The sequence below is a fragment of the Mus caroli genome, unplaced genomic scaffold, assembly GCF_978045245.1.
Source record: "Mus caroli unplaced genomic scaffold, Mus_caroli_1 scaffold_7, whole genome shotgun sequence".
In the NCBI taxonomy this organism is placed as follows: Eukaryota; Metazoa; Chordata; class Mammalia; order Rodentia; family Muridae; genus Mus; species Mus caroli.
In genome coordinates, this window is record NW_028227262.1 from 76,900,751 (window position 1) to 76,914,163 (window position 13,413).

Below are 13,413 nucleotides of genomic sequence, written 5' to 3' on the forward strand. Positions count from 1 at the left end.
GTCTTTAACTCTAGTTCCAAAGGATCTGACACCCTCACACAGACACACATGCAGATAAAACATCAACAACCATAAAATAAAAATAAGTTCAACAAACAAACAAACAAACAAACAAACAAACAAAAAACTAAACATGAAGTTAAAAAAAAAAAAAAAAGGCGTACTGCTCTACAGAGGATCCAAGTCTGCCAATTCAGTTTCCATCTCTCAAGTCAGGCACTTCATAACTACTGTAAGTCCAGCTTCAGGGAAGTCATCCTCTTTGGGCACCTGCACGCACTTGTGCACACGCACCACTTTATAAAATAAAACAAAACATTTAGGAACAACAAAAAACATGACAGAGATAATCCCACAAATGTTTGCCTTGCGAGCGCAAGGCTCGGAGTTACTCCCCAGAACCCATCTTTAAATGTCAGGTGTGTGGTCCAGTGTGGTAGCATTAACTTTTGATTCAAGCACTGGCAAAGTAGGGACAGGTAGATCTCTGTTAGATTGAGGCTAACCTGGTCTACACAATGACCTTTTCTCAAAAACATAAACAAGAGCCCCTAATATGGTGGCCTTCTTGCACTTCCAGAATTGGGAAGGTAGAGAGAGGCAGAGTCCTGGGGATCAGCAGCCACCAGCCTGGGTGAGCTGTAGCCCAATAAGAGACGTCTCAAAAACAGAAAGTGAGCTGGAAATAAAGACTGTGGAGTTGGGGGTGGGCTGGTATGTGGTGCATGCCTTGAATCCCAACACTTTGGAGGCAGAAGCAGGTGGATTTCTCTGAGCTTGAGGCTAGTCTCAGCTACATAGTGAGAAATGGTCTCAGAAAAGAGAAGAGAAGAGAAGAGGAGAGGAGAGGAGAGGAGAGGAGAGGAGAGGAGAGGAGAGGAGAGGAGAGGAGAGGAGAGGAGAAGAGAAGAGAAGAGAAGAGAAGAGAAGAGAAGAGAAGAGAAGAGAAGAGAAGAGAAGAGAAGAGAAGAGAAGAGAAGAGAAGAGAAGAGAAAAGAAAAAAAAATGAAAGAATAAAGAAAAGAAAAGAAAAGAAAAGAAAAGAAAGGTGGGGTAGAGAACAGAAGAGAAACGACAGACAATTCCTGCATGAATAACAACTGAGGTGGGTCTCCGGGCTCGACACATAGATGCACACACACAGACATGAGTACACATACATACGTGAGACAAGACAAAGGAAGGGTTTATCACCTGATATTTCTTCCTAATTTCTTAATCTGTGTGTTATTCTTAGTTGAATGTTACATGCCACCACACTACACTCAAAAGCCTTTACTGTTTCCATGGTGCTATAAACAGAGTCATAAAGGTTTCCCTTTAGGAAAGAAGGCAGTCCAGTGTTCCATGTTACACAGGACTACAAAGCCAGTGCCTTCAATGCCATAGGAAGGATCACTCATGTGGGGCTGGCACGATGGCTTGGCAGGTAAAGGTGCTTGTCAACTATTACTGGTTAGGGCTCTGTATGTGTGTGTTGTTAGTTTGACACAAGAGTCTTCTAGGAAGAGGGTCCTTGGGTTGAGAAGATGTCTCAACCAGGTCATCCAGTAGGCCGTCCATGTAGCACTGTCTTGACTAATCATTGATGTACAAGAGCCCAGCCCACCATCGATGTGGCCACCCTGGACAGGTGGTCCCAGCTTATATAAAAAATAAGCTAAGTAAGCCATGGGAAGAAAGCCAGTAAGTCGCTTTCTTCTGTACTCTCTGCTTCAGTTCCCTCCTACAGTTTCCTGCCCTGACTTCCCTCAGTGATGAACTGTGACCTGGAAGTTGTAACTTGAAATGAGCCCTTTACTCCCTCAATTGCCTTGGCCAGAGTGTTTAGCATAGTTACTATGGTGCCAATGCCTTCAATGGCATAGGAAGGACCACTCACATGGGGCTGGCACGATGGCTTGGCAGGTAAACCTGCAGGTAAGAGAAACCTAAATGGGACACCAAACCTGATGAGCTGAGACTGAGTTTGATTCCCGGGACTCATATGGTGGGAGGAGGAAACTGATCCCCAAAGTTGTCTCCTGACCTCCACGTGAGTGTTGTGGCACACACACACACACACAAAGTGGAAAAGCACCCCTTAAAAAACAAAATCATTCACTGGGCTAAGAAAGACATGAAAGAAGATAAGAAGGCCCACCAATCCTGTTTGAGTTTTGGTGGTGTTTTGTTTTGTTTTGTTTTGTTTTATTTTGTTTTGTTTTGTTTTGTTTTGTTTTCGAGACAGGGTTTCTCTGTATAGTCCTGGCTGTCCTGGAACTCACTCTGTAGACCAGGCTGGCCTCCAACTCAGAAATCTGCCAGCCTCTGCCTCCCAAGTGCTGGGATTAAAGGTGTGCACCACCACCACCCAGCTTCTTTCCTTTTTTAAAATTTATTTTATGTATGTGAATACACTGTCACTGTCTTCAGACACATCAGAAGGGGACATCAGATCCCATTACAGATGGTTGAAAGCCACTATGTGGTTGCTGGGAATTGAACTCAGGACCTTTGGAAGAGCAGTCAGTGCTCTTAACTGCTGAGCCACCTCTCCAGCCCCCCCCCCTTTTTCTTGAGACAGTGTCTCACTATGGAGCTCTGACTGTCCTGAAACTCACACTGTAAACCAGGCTGGCTTTGAACTCACAGAGATATGCCTGCTTCTGCCTTCCTGAGTGCTGGGATTAAAGGTGTGTGCCCCTACACTAGGTTTGTTTGTGTAACTTCATTGCAGTTCAAGCAAGTGTGAAGGTCAAGGGCAACTCGATGTCAAGTGTATAAAATAAGCAGGTCTTGCTAGGTGATGGAGGTTTTACCAAGAAAAGCAAGAAAGGGAGATCTCAGAATCTTACAGAGCTTAACCCCTTAGAAGGATTAAATGTCTCACAGTCTTTAGAAAAATACTACAAAATGTTGAGTCTCTTTAAAATATCCAAAGATGGGCTGGTGAGATGGCTCAGCAGGTAAGAACACCGACTGCTCTTCCAAAGGTCCTTAGTTCAAATCCCAGCAACCACATGGTGGCTCACAACCATCCGTAACAAGACCTGATTCCCTCTTCTGGTGTTTCTGAAGACATCTACAGTGTACTTACATATAATAAATAAATCTTAAAAAAAAAATCCAAAGTTTTTTCACTGTGGGCCCCGTCAAATCAAAATAAGTCACATACTTTCTTACTCACAGTTTATAAGTTCACACTTAGAGAAAAGAGCCAGGACATAGTGACAATCAAATCAAACCCACATTCAACACTGTCTAAAGTCCAGTGCTTGACGTCTGGGACCCACCCACAATCACTTAAGTTCCAAAGGGCCTGTGAAGCTCGGGCTCTGCAGTCCACAGCCCACATAGCTCATCTTCTAGGCTCAGACAGACTCCAATGCACAGTTGCTGCTGCCCTGGGCAGTCATTCCACAGCCTTGGCATCTCCAATACTATGGGATCTCCACGTGTGATCTTCACCAACGACCTCTCCATCTCCCTTCAGGGACTCTGACCTTGCCAGTCTCTTGCCACATGGAACCAAACCTCAGCCACTCTCCACGACCACTTCAGTCTTCAAAACCAGTTCCACTTGGGTTGACCCTTCCACATTCCCAAGTTTGGCTGCCACCATGAGATGGAGCCTTGGCTCTCTCTTGGGGACATAGCTTCTGTGTGCTAACTCTGAGGAAATACTCCCAGATTTCACCTCAATGACGCTTGTCTCTTCTTCTAAAGATTTTATTTATTTTATGTATATGAGTTCACTGTAGCTGTCTTCAGACACACCAGAAGAGGGCATCAGATCCCACACAGATGGGTGTGAGTCACCAACTGCTTGCTGGGAATTGAACTCAGGACCTCAGGAAGAAGAATCAGTGCTCTTGACCTCTGAGCCATTTCTCCAGTCCCCATCTTCTTAATCACTGCTGATTTCTCATCTCTAGCTAACCAGCATGGATTGTCCTAGTAGAGCTAAGGTTTCACTTTTTAATGGTACTGGCCTTTTGGCAATCATGGCTGATTCTTCAGCACCAGCTTCCCAGAGCCACCGATTCTCTATTAAAATATATCTCATAAACAGCCCCAACAGAGTCTTTAAGGGACTCACAAGCTTCCCTCTGAAACTTCATTAAGCCAGGCCTCTGTCATCTGCAGTGCTCTCAGCATTATCTTCCAAGTTCCCACAATAGTTCATTAAGGTCTAAGCACTTGGGTTAGAGGGATGGCTCAGTAGTTAAGAGCACTGATTGCTCTTCTAGAGGTCCTGAGTTCAATTTCAGCAACCACATGGTGGCTCACACCCATCAGAAATGGGATCTGATGCCCTCTTCTGGTGCGTCTGAAGACAGCAAGATCTAAGCACTTGAACAACTTTCCCAGCTCCTCTTAGACATCCTTCCCAGTCTTCCTAAGAATAATATGTCCACAGCAATACCCCAGTCCTGGTACTCGTTTTCCCTTTTGTTTTGTGTGTTAAAACACCATGACCCAATGCAACTTGTGGAGGAGAGGGTTTATTTCATCTTAAAATTATACTCCACCATGAAGGTAAGTCAGGACGGAAAATCATGGCAGGAACATGAGGCAGGAGCTGCAGCAGAGGCTATGGAAGAACACTGCCGACTGGCTCTTTCATCCTGCTTTCTATACACCCCAGGACTTGCCCTGGGGTGTTACTTCCCACAGTGAGCTGGGTCCATCTATATCAGTCATTAATCAAGAAAACGACTAGTCTACAGGCCAATGGAATGGAGGCATTTTCTCAGTTTGAGGGTCCTTCTTCCCAGATGACCTTAGCTTATGTCAAGTTGACAAAAAGATAACCAACATACAGGGCTTAAGACAATACTGTTTGTTTGTTTGCTAGAGGCAGTGTTTCCCTAAAAGCCCAAGTGGCCTCTTAAATTCTGAGACTGGGTGTATGCCACCTTGAGAGCTCTAAGCATTTGTTACCTTCCTTGGGTTTATTATCATCTTACTTCTGAGAAAGATGGCTGGGGGATAGCACTTTGCCCTGCTAGGTGGGTCAGCAACACTCACTTTGGGCAAGCTACTTCTGAGACCCAGGTCAGTGGTAGAGCAGATGCTCAGCATGAACTCTAAGGCTCTTCAGTTAAGCTCCTCTGAGGTGCCGCACTACAGTACTAGACAATTACAATCAGGTATTTATGGAATGTTCTTTTCCTGTATATTCCTCTCCTTTTAATTTTTTTAAAGACAGGATTTTACTATGTAGCCCATGCTGGTCTTAAGTTTGCAATACTCTGGCAGTCACTCCCCCCCCCCCTTTTCAAAAACGATTTATTTTATAACTATGTGTGCTTTGTCAGTTGAATGTAGGTACCGGGGAGGAGAAGCAAAGAGGCATTACCTGGATCTGGAATTAGAGTAAACTGCCCAAGTTGAACTCCTAATCATGCATGGTTTTGTCTATTTTCCTTCTTTTATTGTTTATATTTATTTGTTTTAATTTTAATTTTTATTGATTGAGACAAGGTCTCACTTTCTAGCCTTGGCTGGCCTCCCACTCACAGAAAAACACCTGGCTCTGCCTCCTGAGTGCCAGACTTAAAGACATGCACCATCGATTGCTTTATTTATTTATAATGCAAGTGGGTGTCTTGCTGCATGTCTGTCTGTATGTCACTTATTTGCCTGGTGTCCGCAGAGAGCATCAGACCCTCTGGAAATAGTGTTGTGCGCCATCCAGTGGGTGCTGGGACTAAAACTTGGGTGCGCTGAGCCAACTCTCCAGGCCCTTCACCCCTTATTTTTATGCATAAAACATAATCAATGCGTGGGAATTTTCCTTTCAAGGAGTAGGTGGAGTATGCGGGTAAACTCAGCCAAGGAGACACAGTAGAGATGCTTCCGGCTTGGACTGGCACTTCTAGAAACCAGCGAGAGCCCTCAGATCCTGGCTCCGAAAAGTCCCCGGAATTTCCTCTTTCTCCAACCCCATTGGCTTTAGTCTTTGGTCACCTGACTCATCCAACCAACGAGAGGCGGCTGCATCGGTACTTCCGCCTCTGTGTGCGAGTCACTATGCCCACCCTAGGAGCACTCTGATTGGCTCTCCTCCTGAAACTCGATCGCTTATTGGCCAGCGCTGGATTCGGCTCTCCAGCGGCAACCTAAAGCTGTGTCAGACAAGCCCGGCTAGCCCAGGAGCCATGGCGTCTTATTTTGATGAGCACGACCGCGAGCCGTTGAATCCTGAGCGTGAGGCCCGCAACAATATGTTGCTGGAACTCGCGAGAAGAGTGCGCGGGGCTTGGAGCTGGACCCCGGGCGGCAGGTTTCTGGGCTGGGGTTTGGCGGAGAGGGCGGGTAACCTGGGAGGTGGGGTAAATAATGTTAGTCAGGGCGACGCGATTAGTCGAGTCGGAGTCGTTAATTTGGGCTATTAATGAGTAGGGCCCGCCAGGGTCGTGGGAAAGACGAAGATGGAAAGGGTGGGTGTAGCAAAGGGAGGCACAGGACAGGATTGTCATGGGGGCGGACACGGCCTGTGCCCAAGTGTGTAAATTGGGTAGTGTTTTGCTAGCAATAAACAAGGAGAGAAACTCACTGCCGTCTTGAAATCAACTTTGGCTTATTCCTGAACGACTTCTTTGAGACTGCTATTTCTAGTAAAGTGGGAAAGTTGCCTGGAGTGATAGTGCACGCCTTTAATCCAACTACTTGGGAGGTAGAAAGAAAAAGGGAAGGAAAAGCGAGCTGGGGTTGATTGAGAGCTGTGCTGGTGGATTTTTTTGTTTCGTGTGTGTGTGTGTGTGTGTGTTTTGCTTAGAGACAATCTCACTATGTATCCCTGACTGGCCTGGAACTTAATAGGTAAAGGCTTGCCTCGAATTCACAGCCTCCCAAGTGTTGTGACTAAATACATGGGCTGCCACCTCTGGCTCCCACCCTACTGAGCAGCTCTTGTGCACTATTCGTTATTATTATTACTATTTTAGCCAGGACAGGTATTTCCCAGTGGATTATGGGGGCCGGAAATAGATGATTTCCTTAGTTCTGATTTTATACTTTCTCCCTCAGATCGCTCTTTACTAGGATGGACTTTCAGGACCTGGGGTTGGTAGATTGGGAACACCACCTTCCCCCACCAGCTGCCAAGGCTGTGGTGGAGAGCCTCCCTAGAACAGTCATCAGTAGCTCCAAGGCTGGTGAGGACACAAGGCCTTTTTTGTTTTTTTTTCTGTTTAGGGCAGATAAGCCAGACCTGCCTGCCGTCTCCCCCTAACCACCAACAATCTGGCCTGTTAGTGTTCTAGGCCAAGCCTGTGTCTGAGTGGGAGGTTGGGTTGGGCCTTAACTGCTCTCCTGATCAACACTTCCTCTTCAAGATCTCAAGTGCCCCGTGTGCCTTTTGGAATTTGAGGAGGAGGAGACTGTGATCGAGATGCCCTGCCATCATCTCTTCCATTCCAACTGCATTCTGCCCTGGCTAAGTAAGGTACTTAGTCCATCCCTTCCCGGCCCCAACACCAGTTCCCGCCAGTTCCTAAGCTGCTTTTTTTAATTTTTTATTTTTTTGGTAATGGACGGGGGTGAAATCAAGGGAGAGAGCAGGGCTGAAAGGCAGGAGCAGGAAAGGACCGGAATACCGCTCTTGATTTCTCTAGACAAATTCCTGCCCTCTGTGCCGCCATGAGCTGCCCACTGATGATGACAGCTATGAAGAGCACAAGAAAGACAAGGTCTGGTTACCCCATCCCTGCTGCACACTCCCCACTCCTCAGCAGGCTTGGCTAGGCCTCTGAACCCCCCTCACTTGGGCTCCCTTCCAAGTCAGTGTGGTGAGGGGCAAAGGTCTCAGCATTGTTAATGATAGAAGCCTGAAAAGAGACCCCGTGACAGCTGCTCTCTGCAGCTATCCATGAGTATTCAGACCCGGCCTTGCCTAAGCCTGGTGTCTTTCTTCTAGGCTCGCAGGCAGCAGCAGCAGCACCGCCTGGAGAACCTCCATGGAGCCATGTACACGTGAGGCAGCCGCCAGGGCTGAGAGCTCAGCCTCTGTGATACCTTTCTTCTGCACTCTGAATCATTAAAGGTTTCTTTACCCACCCTGCAGCTGCACAGCTCACCAGCTGAAGCAGGGGCTCCTTCCGAATCCTCCACCCTGCTGCTAGCCAGAAAGATGTCAAATGTCCGAAGGTGCCAGGCTGCAATTCCCTCTGCCAGCCTCTAGACTCTGGGTGGTGGGGCCCTAGAACAACCAGGGCTTGGGTCTGAGTGTTCTTTTAGAAGTCAAACTGTGTCAGAGCCTGGCACTTTGTAGCTGTTTAAAACTGATAAATTAACTTGTACCACCCCCCTCCGGAAATCTCTAGTTAACCTTGGAACCTTTAGTTAACCTTGGAATCCTGGGGGTGTTCTTTATTTCCACATAGAAAACTTTTAACATTGTAAAAGTTGCTCTCTGTATCCCACTCCTGTAGGAGCCATTATCAAGGAATCAAAGGTCAAGCCAGCCCAAGTAGGGCAAGGCTCTTTAGAGACTCTTAAGGGGGACAGCCCTTGTGGAAGTTTTGAAAGTGGGTTTCATTCGCTCTGTGACCTTGGCTGTCTTGGAACCCACTATACAGACCAGGCTCGCCATGTACTTAGGAGATCCTTCTGCCTCTATCTCCCCAGCGTTGGGATTACTGTATGTACACACCCTTACAATGTATTTGAATGGCATCTGTCACTCTTAGTTTCTGGCAACCTCAAGAATCTTTCCTGGGGGAAAGGACTTCTGTCCATCCCTGCCCACTGGATTGGACCCTCCCTGATTCTCCAGAACACACTGCAGACGTGCAAATTAGAATTCTTTTAATAGATATAAAAAAGTACTAAAATACTCGTGTGGTTCTGCTGTGTTATTTGCCCTAAAGGAAGTGTGAGGGGCAGAGTGAAGAACCCAAGTGCAGCTGGGTGGGCCTTCCCTTAGGCTAAGGCATGCTCCTCCCATCATCCAGACTCCTGAGCCCCTGCCGCCCCAGCCCCAATTCCTGCAGCGGAAGGCCCCAGTGGTCTGGCTCTGGCACTGGGAGTAGAAGGCACCTGAAGGGCTGGCTGGGCAAGGGAGGACAGGTGACCTTAACACAGAATACTACTCTGGTATGAGGAGACAGGGCAAGCAGCAGAGGCAGCTGTGGAGGCCCTAGCCCTCTGGCACAGGTGGGTGTTGGATGGCCACTTCTCCAGGAGTAAGGAAGCCTAGATCCCAACAATACTCTCTAAAACTTGTTTTTGGTACAAAATAAATGCAAAGAAGGTAGAGGGCGCGGGTGTTTTGGAGGCTGGGCCAGCCACCCTCCAGACCTCAGATCATGGCAATACTCTCAGGAGCACAGTTGAGGTGGGTAGAGGTGCTGCTGCTCCCAGAGGACTTACAGGCCCTGCCCGGGGCAGGCTGTAGTGCGGCCACCAGTGTGTCTGAGGAGATTGCCCCGAACTCATAGCTGAAGGTGCCGTAGAAAATGAGGATATCGAGGACAAACACCCATTCACACAGGGCAGCTCCATGCTGGAGCTGAGAACTCTCGTGGAGGAAGAAGACTCCACCTGGAGCAGAGCTAAGGAAAGGTTCGAGAGGATGTGTGCACCCAGCAACACCTGTAGGCCATCCCAAGCAAATAGAAGACGTAAAGGACCGGGCCGCATCAGACTAGGACTAGGGCAGTGGTCTCTGGACTCAAGGTCCCACCCCTACCCCAACCTGGGAGAGAAGGGTTCAGCCAGGGGATAAGTTCCTGGCTTCCCTGTCCCAAAAGGATACTAAGGACCAGGGTGATGAAGGCGATGACAGCCAGCACACTTCGAAGGTAGGCCATAGCCATGTCCAGGGGGGTGGTGGCCCCATGGTAGAAGAGAACACAGTGCAGGCACACAAAGAGCAACCCAGCAGAGAAGGCCACACCAGTTCCGATGTAGTGTAGAGACTTGGCATGGTCCACCTGGCCCAGACAGAGGCCAATCCATGAAGCAGCCCCACCTCTCCTGCCCCATCCATCACTTCTCCCTTCCTTCCTTGGTCAACCTCCAGGTGTTGCCCCTACAGGCATCCAGGCCCTATTAAGGGGAGGTGGGGCAGGGGCACCTGAAAATTGCCGACCACCACAAGGCCTGCAGCGTTGGTGCAACCAGTGATGAGTGCAGTGGTATTGATCCAGGAGGGCCGGCTCTGCTCCAGGAGCTGCCCATACCGAAGGAGGCAGATGAGGGCCACTAGGAGAAGACAGTAGTAATGGAGCCAGTTCTCTGCCTTCCTCCCAGGCTTTTACCCAGGACAGCTGTTACCCAGGAAAACTAGTTAGCATCTAGCTGATTGGGGCCTAAATAGCAAGGTAGTTGGGCCTGCCCCCTCTTCCCACCTACCTGTTTGGCCCTGCCCACAAACTACCACCTTCAGTGAACAAGAGAGTTGTTTCGCTTACCTTAACCCTTGGAGATAGGGCAGAGTAAAGGTTTTTGGGCTTTTCTGGTGAGGGGTAAGGGTCTGATGGCATCACTCACCCATAACAGCACCCATGTTGCCAATGAGGCTGAAGAGGCAGCTCTCCGGGGGGTATGTGCCACACTTGCTGAGGGAGGGGTAGGGACAATGAGGCAGGCATACCAGGGGCCCTCCACACCCCTCCCAGCTCCTCCCCCCTCCCGGGGTTTATCTGTGTTTGGTCAGCAGCAGGCAAGCCTCTGATTTAAAGAGCACATATGTATGAGAGAGAAAGGCATGCCCTAGTGTGGCTGGCAGCTCTCAGCCTCCTTTGCTGAGGCCTGTAGCTGCTCTGATTTTCTTGAACTTGTGCTGGCCACTCAGAGGTGCTGAGCTTAAATGCACATACTTTTCATTGGCTGTGTGACCTGAATAAGTGTCTCCAAGCCTGTTTCCACAGCTAAAGGGGGTGAAAAGAACAGAGCCTAACCTGCAGGATGGCTTAAAAGGCACCACTGGCATATAAAACTCAGCGGGATGCCCAGCTCCTAGAAATAGCAAGTAGTGCACTTATTTCTTTGAAACAGCCTTACATTACTCAGGCTGGCCAAAAACTAGCTGGGAGGTGGGGGGGGGGGTGATCTTGAATGTCTGATGCTCTTGCTGGGATTGCAGGCATGTGCTACCACACCTAGTTTTATGTGGTGCTGGGCTTTTATGTGCACGCTAGGCAGGCATTCTGCCAACTGAACCACATGCCCGATGCCCAGACTCCCACTTTTCTCCTCTCCAGACAGGGGTTCATATAGCACAGGCAGGCCTTGAGCTCATCTTCCTACTGCTTTCCAAGGGCTAGGATTATAGCTTTTGCACTAAGCCTGGCTTGGCAGTATTCATTGACATTATATTAATGTTTCTTCTTAAGATCCAGAGACAGCTCTTCACCCAAGGGGATTTCTGGCAGTCTGGAGGGACCTACCTGATGAGAGGAACATCATCCAGGGTGCAGCAGCTCTTAGGGCCCCCTTGTTCAGCAGGGTCAGGAGAGCAGGACTCATTGTAGGACCTGGCAGGTGGGACACGGGGGTGGGGAGGAGATTGGGGGAAGGAGCATCTTAGAACTTTTTTTTTTCCAAAGAGGAAATCTTTCAGACATCCCCAGGACCTTCCTGAAGCAGAAGCAAAGAAGATGAAGGGATGGTGGGAAGTGGGCAGATGAACAGGATGTCATGCCTGGAGACCAATGTCAGAGAACAGCCTATGGTCTCCGTGTAGCTTGTGAGCTCAAGGAGGGACAGAGATGAAGGGAGCTTTAGAGTGAGGCCATCTGTAGAGTGCTCCATACCAGTTCTCCACTGGGCACACGTGGCGGTTCATCACGGCCATGGCATACCTGTGGGAGCACAACTGTCACCCTGTCCTCATGGCTCTTCAGACCCCGCCACCACCTCCTGGCTCTTTGACTTTTGACCTCATTCAGTCTCAATGCCCTGGCTGGGAATTTATTTGGTGGGGTGAAGAGGGAGGTAGTTACTGATGCTGGAGCAGACCCTGCACAATTGCCTCCACTAGAGAGCCTCTGGAAGTTGCCCTGTCTACAAGTGTATGTCAGAGCTGTCCTGCTGGACCACAGTGGTGCCAGCTTGTCCCAAGAGGCTGTGTGCCCAGGAATCAGGCCAAGCTTTAGAGACAGAAAGAGTGACCCTGGGTACCATTCTGGAGCCTGCAAACAGGACAAGGGACTTTGTGTGTGTGCCATCAAGTTTCTATTAGACGCCCCCTCCCCCCCAACCCACACCCCTCTTACTCACACAGTCCATATGCCGGTGATGGAGAAGGCTGACAGGCTGACAGGAAGGAGGATCCAGGCGGTCATGAGGGAGTGGAGCCAGGGTGGTGGTAGTTTGGGGGTAAGGACAACAGGTAGGTGGGGAAGAGGGGGCAGGCCCAGCTACCTTGAGATATTTCGGTCACAATCATCAGCTGCCCTGGCCTGGTTGGGGAGAGAGATCAAGGTCCAGGGTCTGGTGACTGACCAGGGCGGGCGGGCGGGCGGGGGGAGGGGGCTTGGGAGGGGAAGGGGGATGGTGGGCAACACTTCATCCAGAGCTCTCCTTGGGCGTTTGATTGTCCAGACTTTGGGATGAGCCCCGGCAGGAACGTGGCACCCTCTGGCTATCCATCTGGGGCCTCCGCGGTCTACCCAAATGCCACGGGCGCGCTGAGAGACTCGGGCAGGGCTGTAACATCTGGAAAGAGAGCCACGCTCCCCGGCCTGAGGGACGCCGGCTTAGTGAAGGCTGGAGCTAGGACAATCAAGGGGATCATGCCAAGGAAAGACTGGGAGGGTGCGCCGGGCCGAGAGAGCGGCTCTGAGTCGTTGCCGGGCAGGCAAACCACCTGACCACCGCGCCCCGGCAAAGGGGCGGGTTCTCGAGGGAAGCTTGACCGGGTCCCGTTCGCGTGGGCACGGGGACCCCAGCTTGGGTAGGAGTGTGCAGCCAGCGACAATACCCCCTCCCTCCAGAGCCCTGCTCCCCAAGGCGATCCCTCGGAGGCCGCGGGAGAAAAGGAATCCGGTACGCACCTCCCCAGAGCTCCCCGCCGCCGCTGCCGCCGTTCCCTGCTCGGCCCCCTCGTGGCCGCGTCTCCAGCTGCGGCCCTCGGAGCAGCCCTGAAAGGTTTAAAGGGCCGAGCGGCCCCGCCCCTGGCGGCCCCAGGCCCGCCGCGCCGCCCGCCGGGACGTGGAGTCCGCGCAGCCCCGGCCCCGGTGCCGGAGCCCCGCCCGAGACTACAACTCCCGAGCCCCCGCGGCAATGTCACGGGGGGGGTGGGGGGGAAACGTGGGCGGTGCCTCAAGTCCAAGGGACCTGGGCGCCAGGGGCTATGACCCGGACACCTCTGACACTTAAGATCTAGAGGGCAGTTGTCATTCCTGCGGTGGGAGTGCGGGCGAGCTAGCCCAGCAGCTCCGCCTGTGCAAGTCGCCTGTGGCTGTCATCGTGCACGTG

The 13,413-nt window shown here is 50.4% G+C and overlaps 2 protein-coding genes across 2 annotated transcripts; one reads left to right on the forward strand and one right to left on the reverse strand.

Annotated features, from left to right (window-relative positions):
* The first annotated feature begins 1,889 nt into the window (after positions 1–1,889).
* Rnf181 (ring finger protein 181) lies at positions 1,890–8,824 on the forward strand. The gene is made up of 6 exons (XM_085840529.1): positions 1,890–1,908; positions 5,791–6,271; positions 7,018–7,145; positions 7,326–7,435; positions 7,605–7,679; positions 7,907–8,824. The coding sequence occupies exons 2-6, from the start codon at positions 6,147–6,149 to the stop codon at positions 7,964–7,966; spliced, it is 498 nt and encodes a 165-aa protein (XP_085696655.1). The 5' UTR covers positions 1,890–1,908; positions 5,791–6,146; the 3' UTR covers positions 7,967–8,824.
* Tmem150a (transmembrane protein 150A) lies at positions 8,780–13,104 on the reverse strand. Its single transcript, XM_021164403.3, has 8 exons — positions 12,990–13,104; positions 12,214–12,395; positions 11,748–11,795; positions 11,382–11,468; positions 10,483–10,550; positions 10,067–10,194; positions 9,746–9,923; positions 8,780–9,531 (listed from the first exon to the last, which is right to left on the reverse strand). Exons 2-8 carry the CDS (start codon positions 12,276–12,278, stop codon positions 9,290–9,292), a joined length of 816 nt encoding a protein of 271 aa, XP_021020062.1. The 5' UTR covers positions 12,279–12,395; positions 12,990–13,104; the 3' UTR covers positions 8,780–9,289.
* Positions 13,105–13,413: the final 309 nt, after the last annotated feature.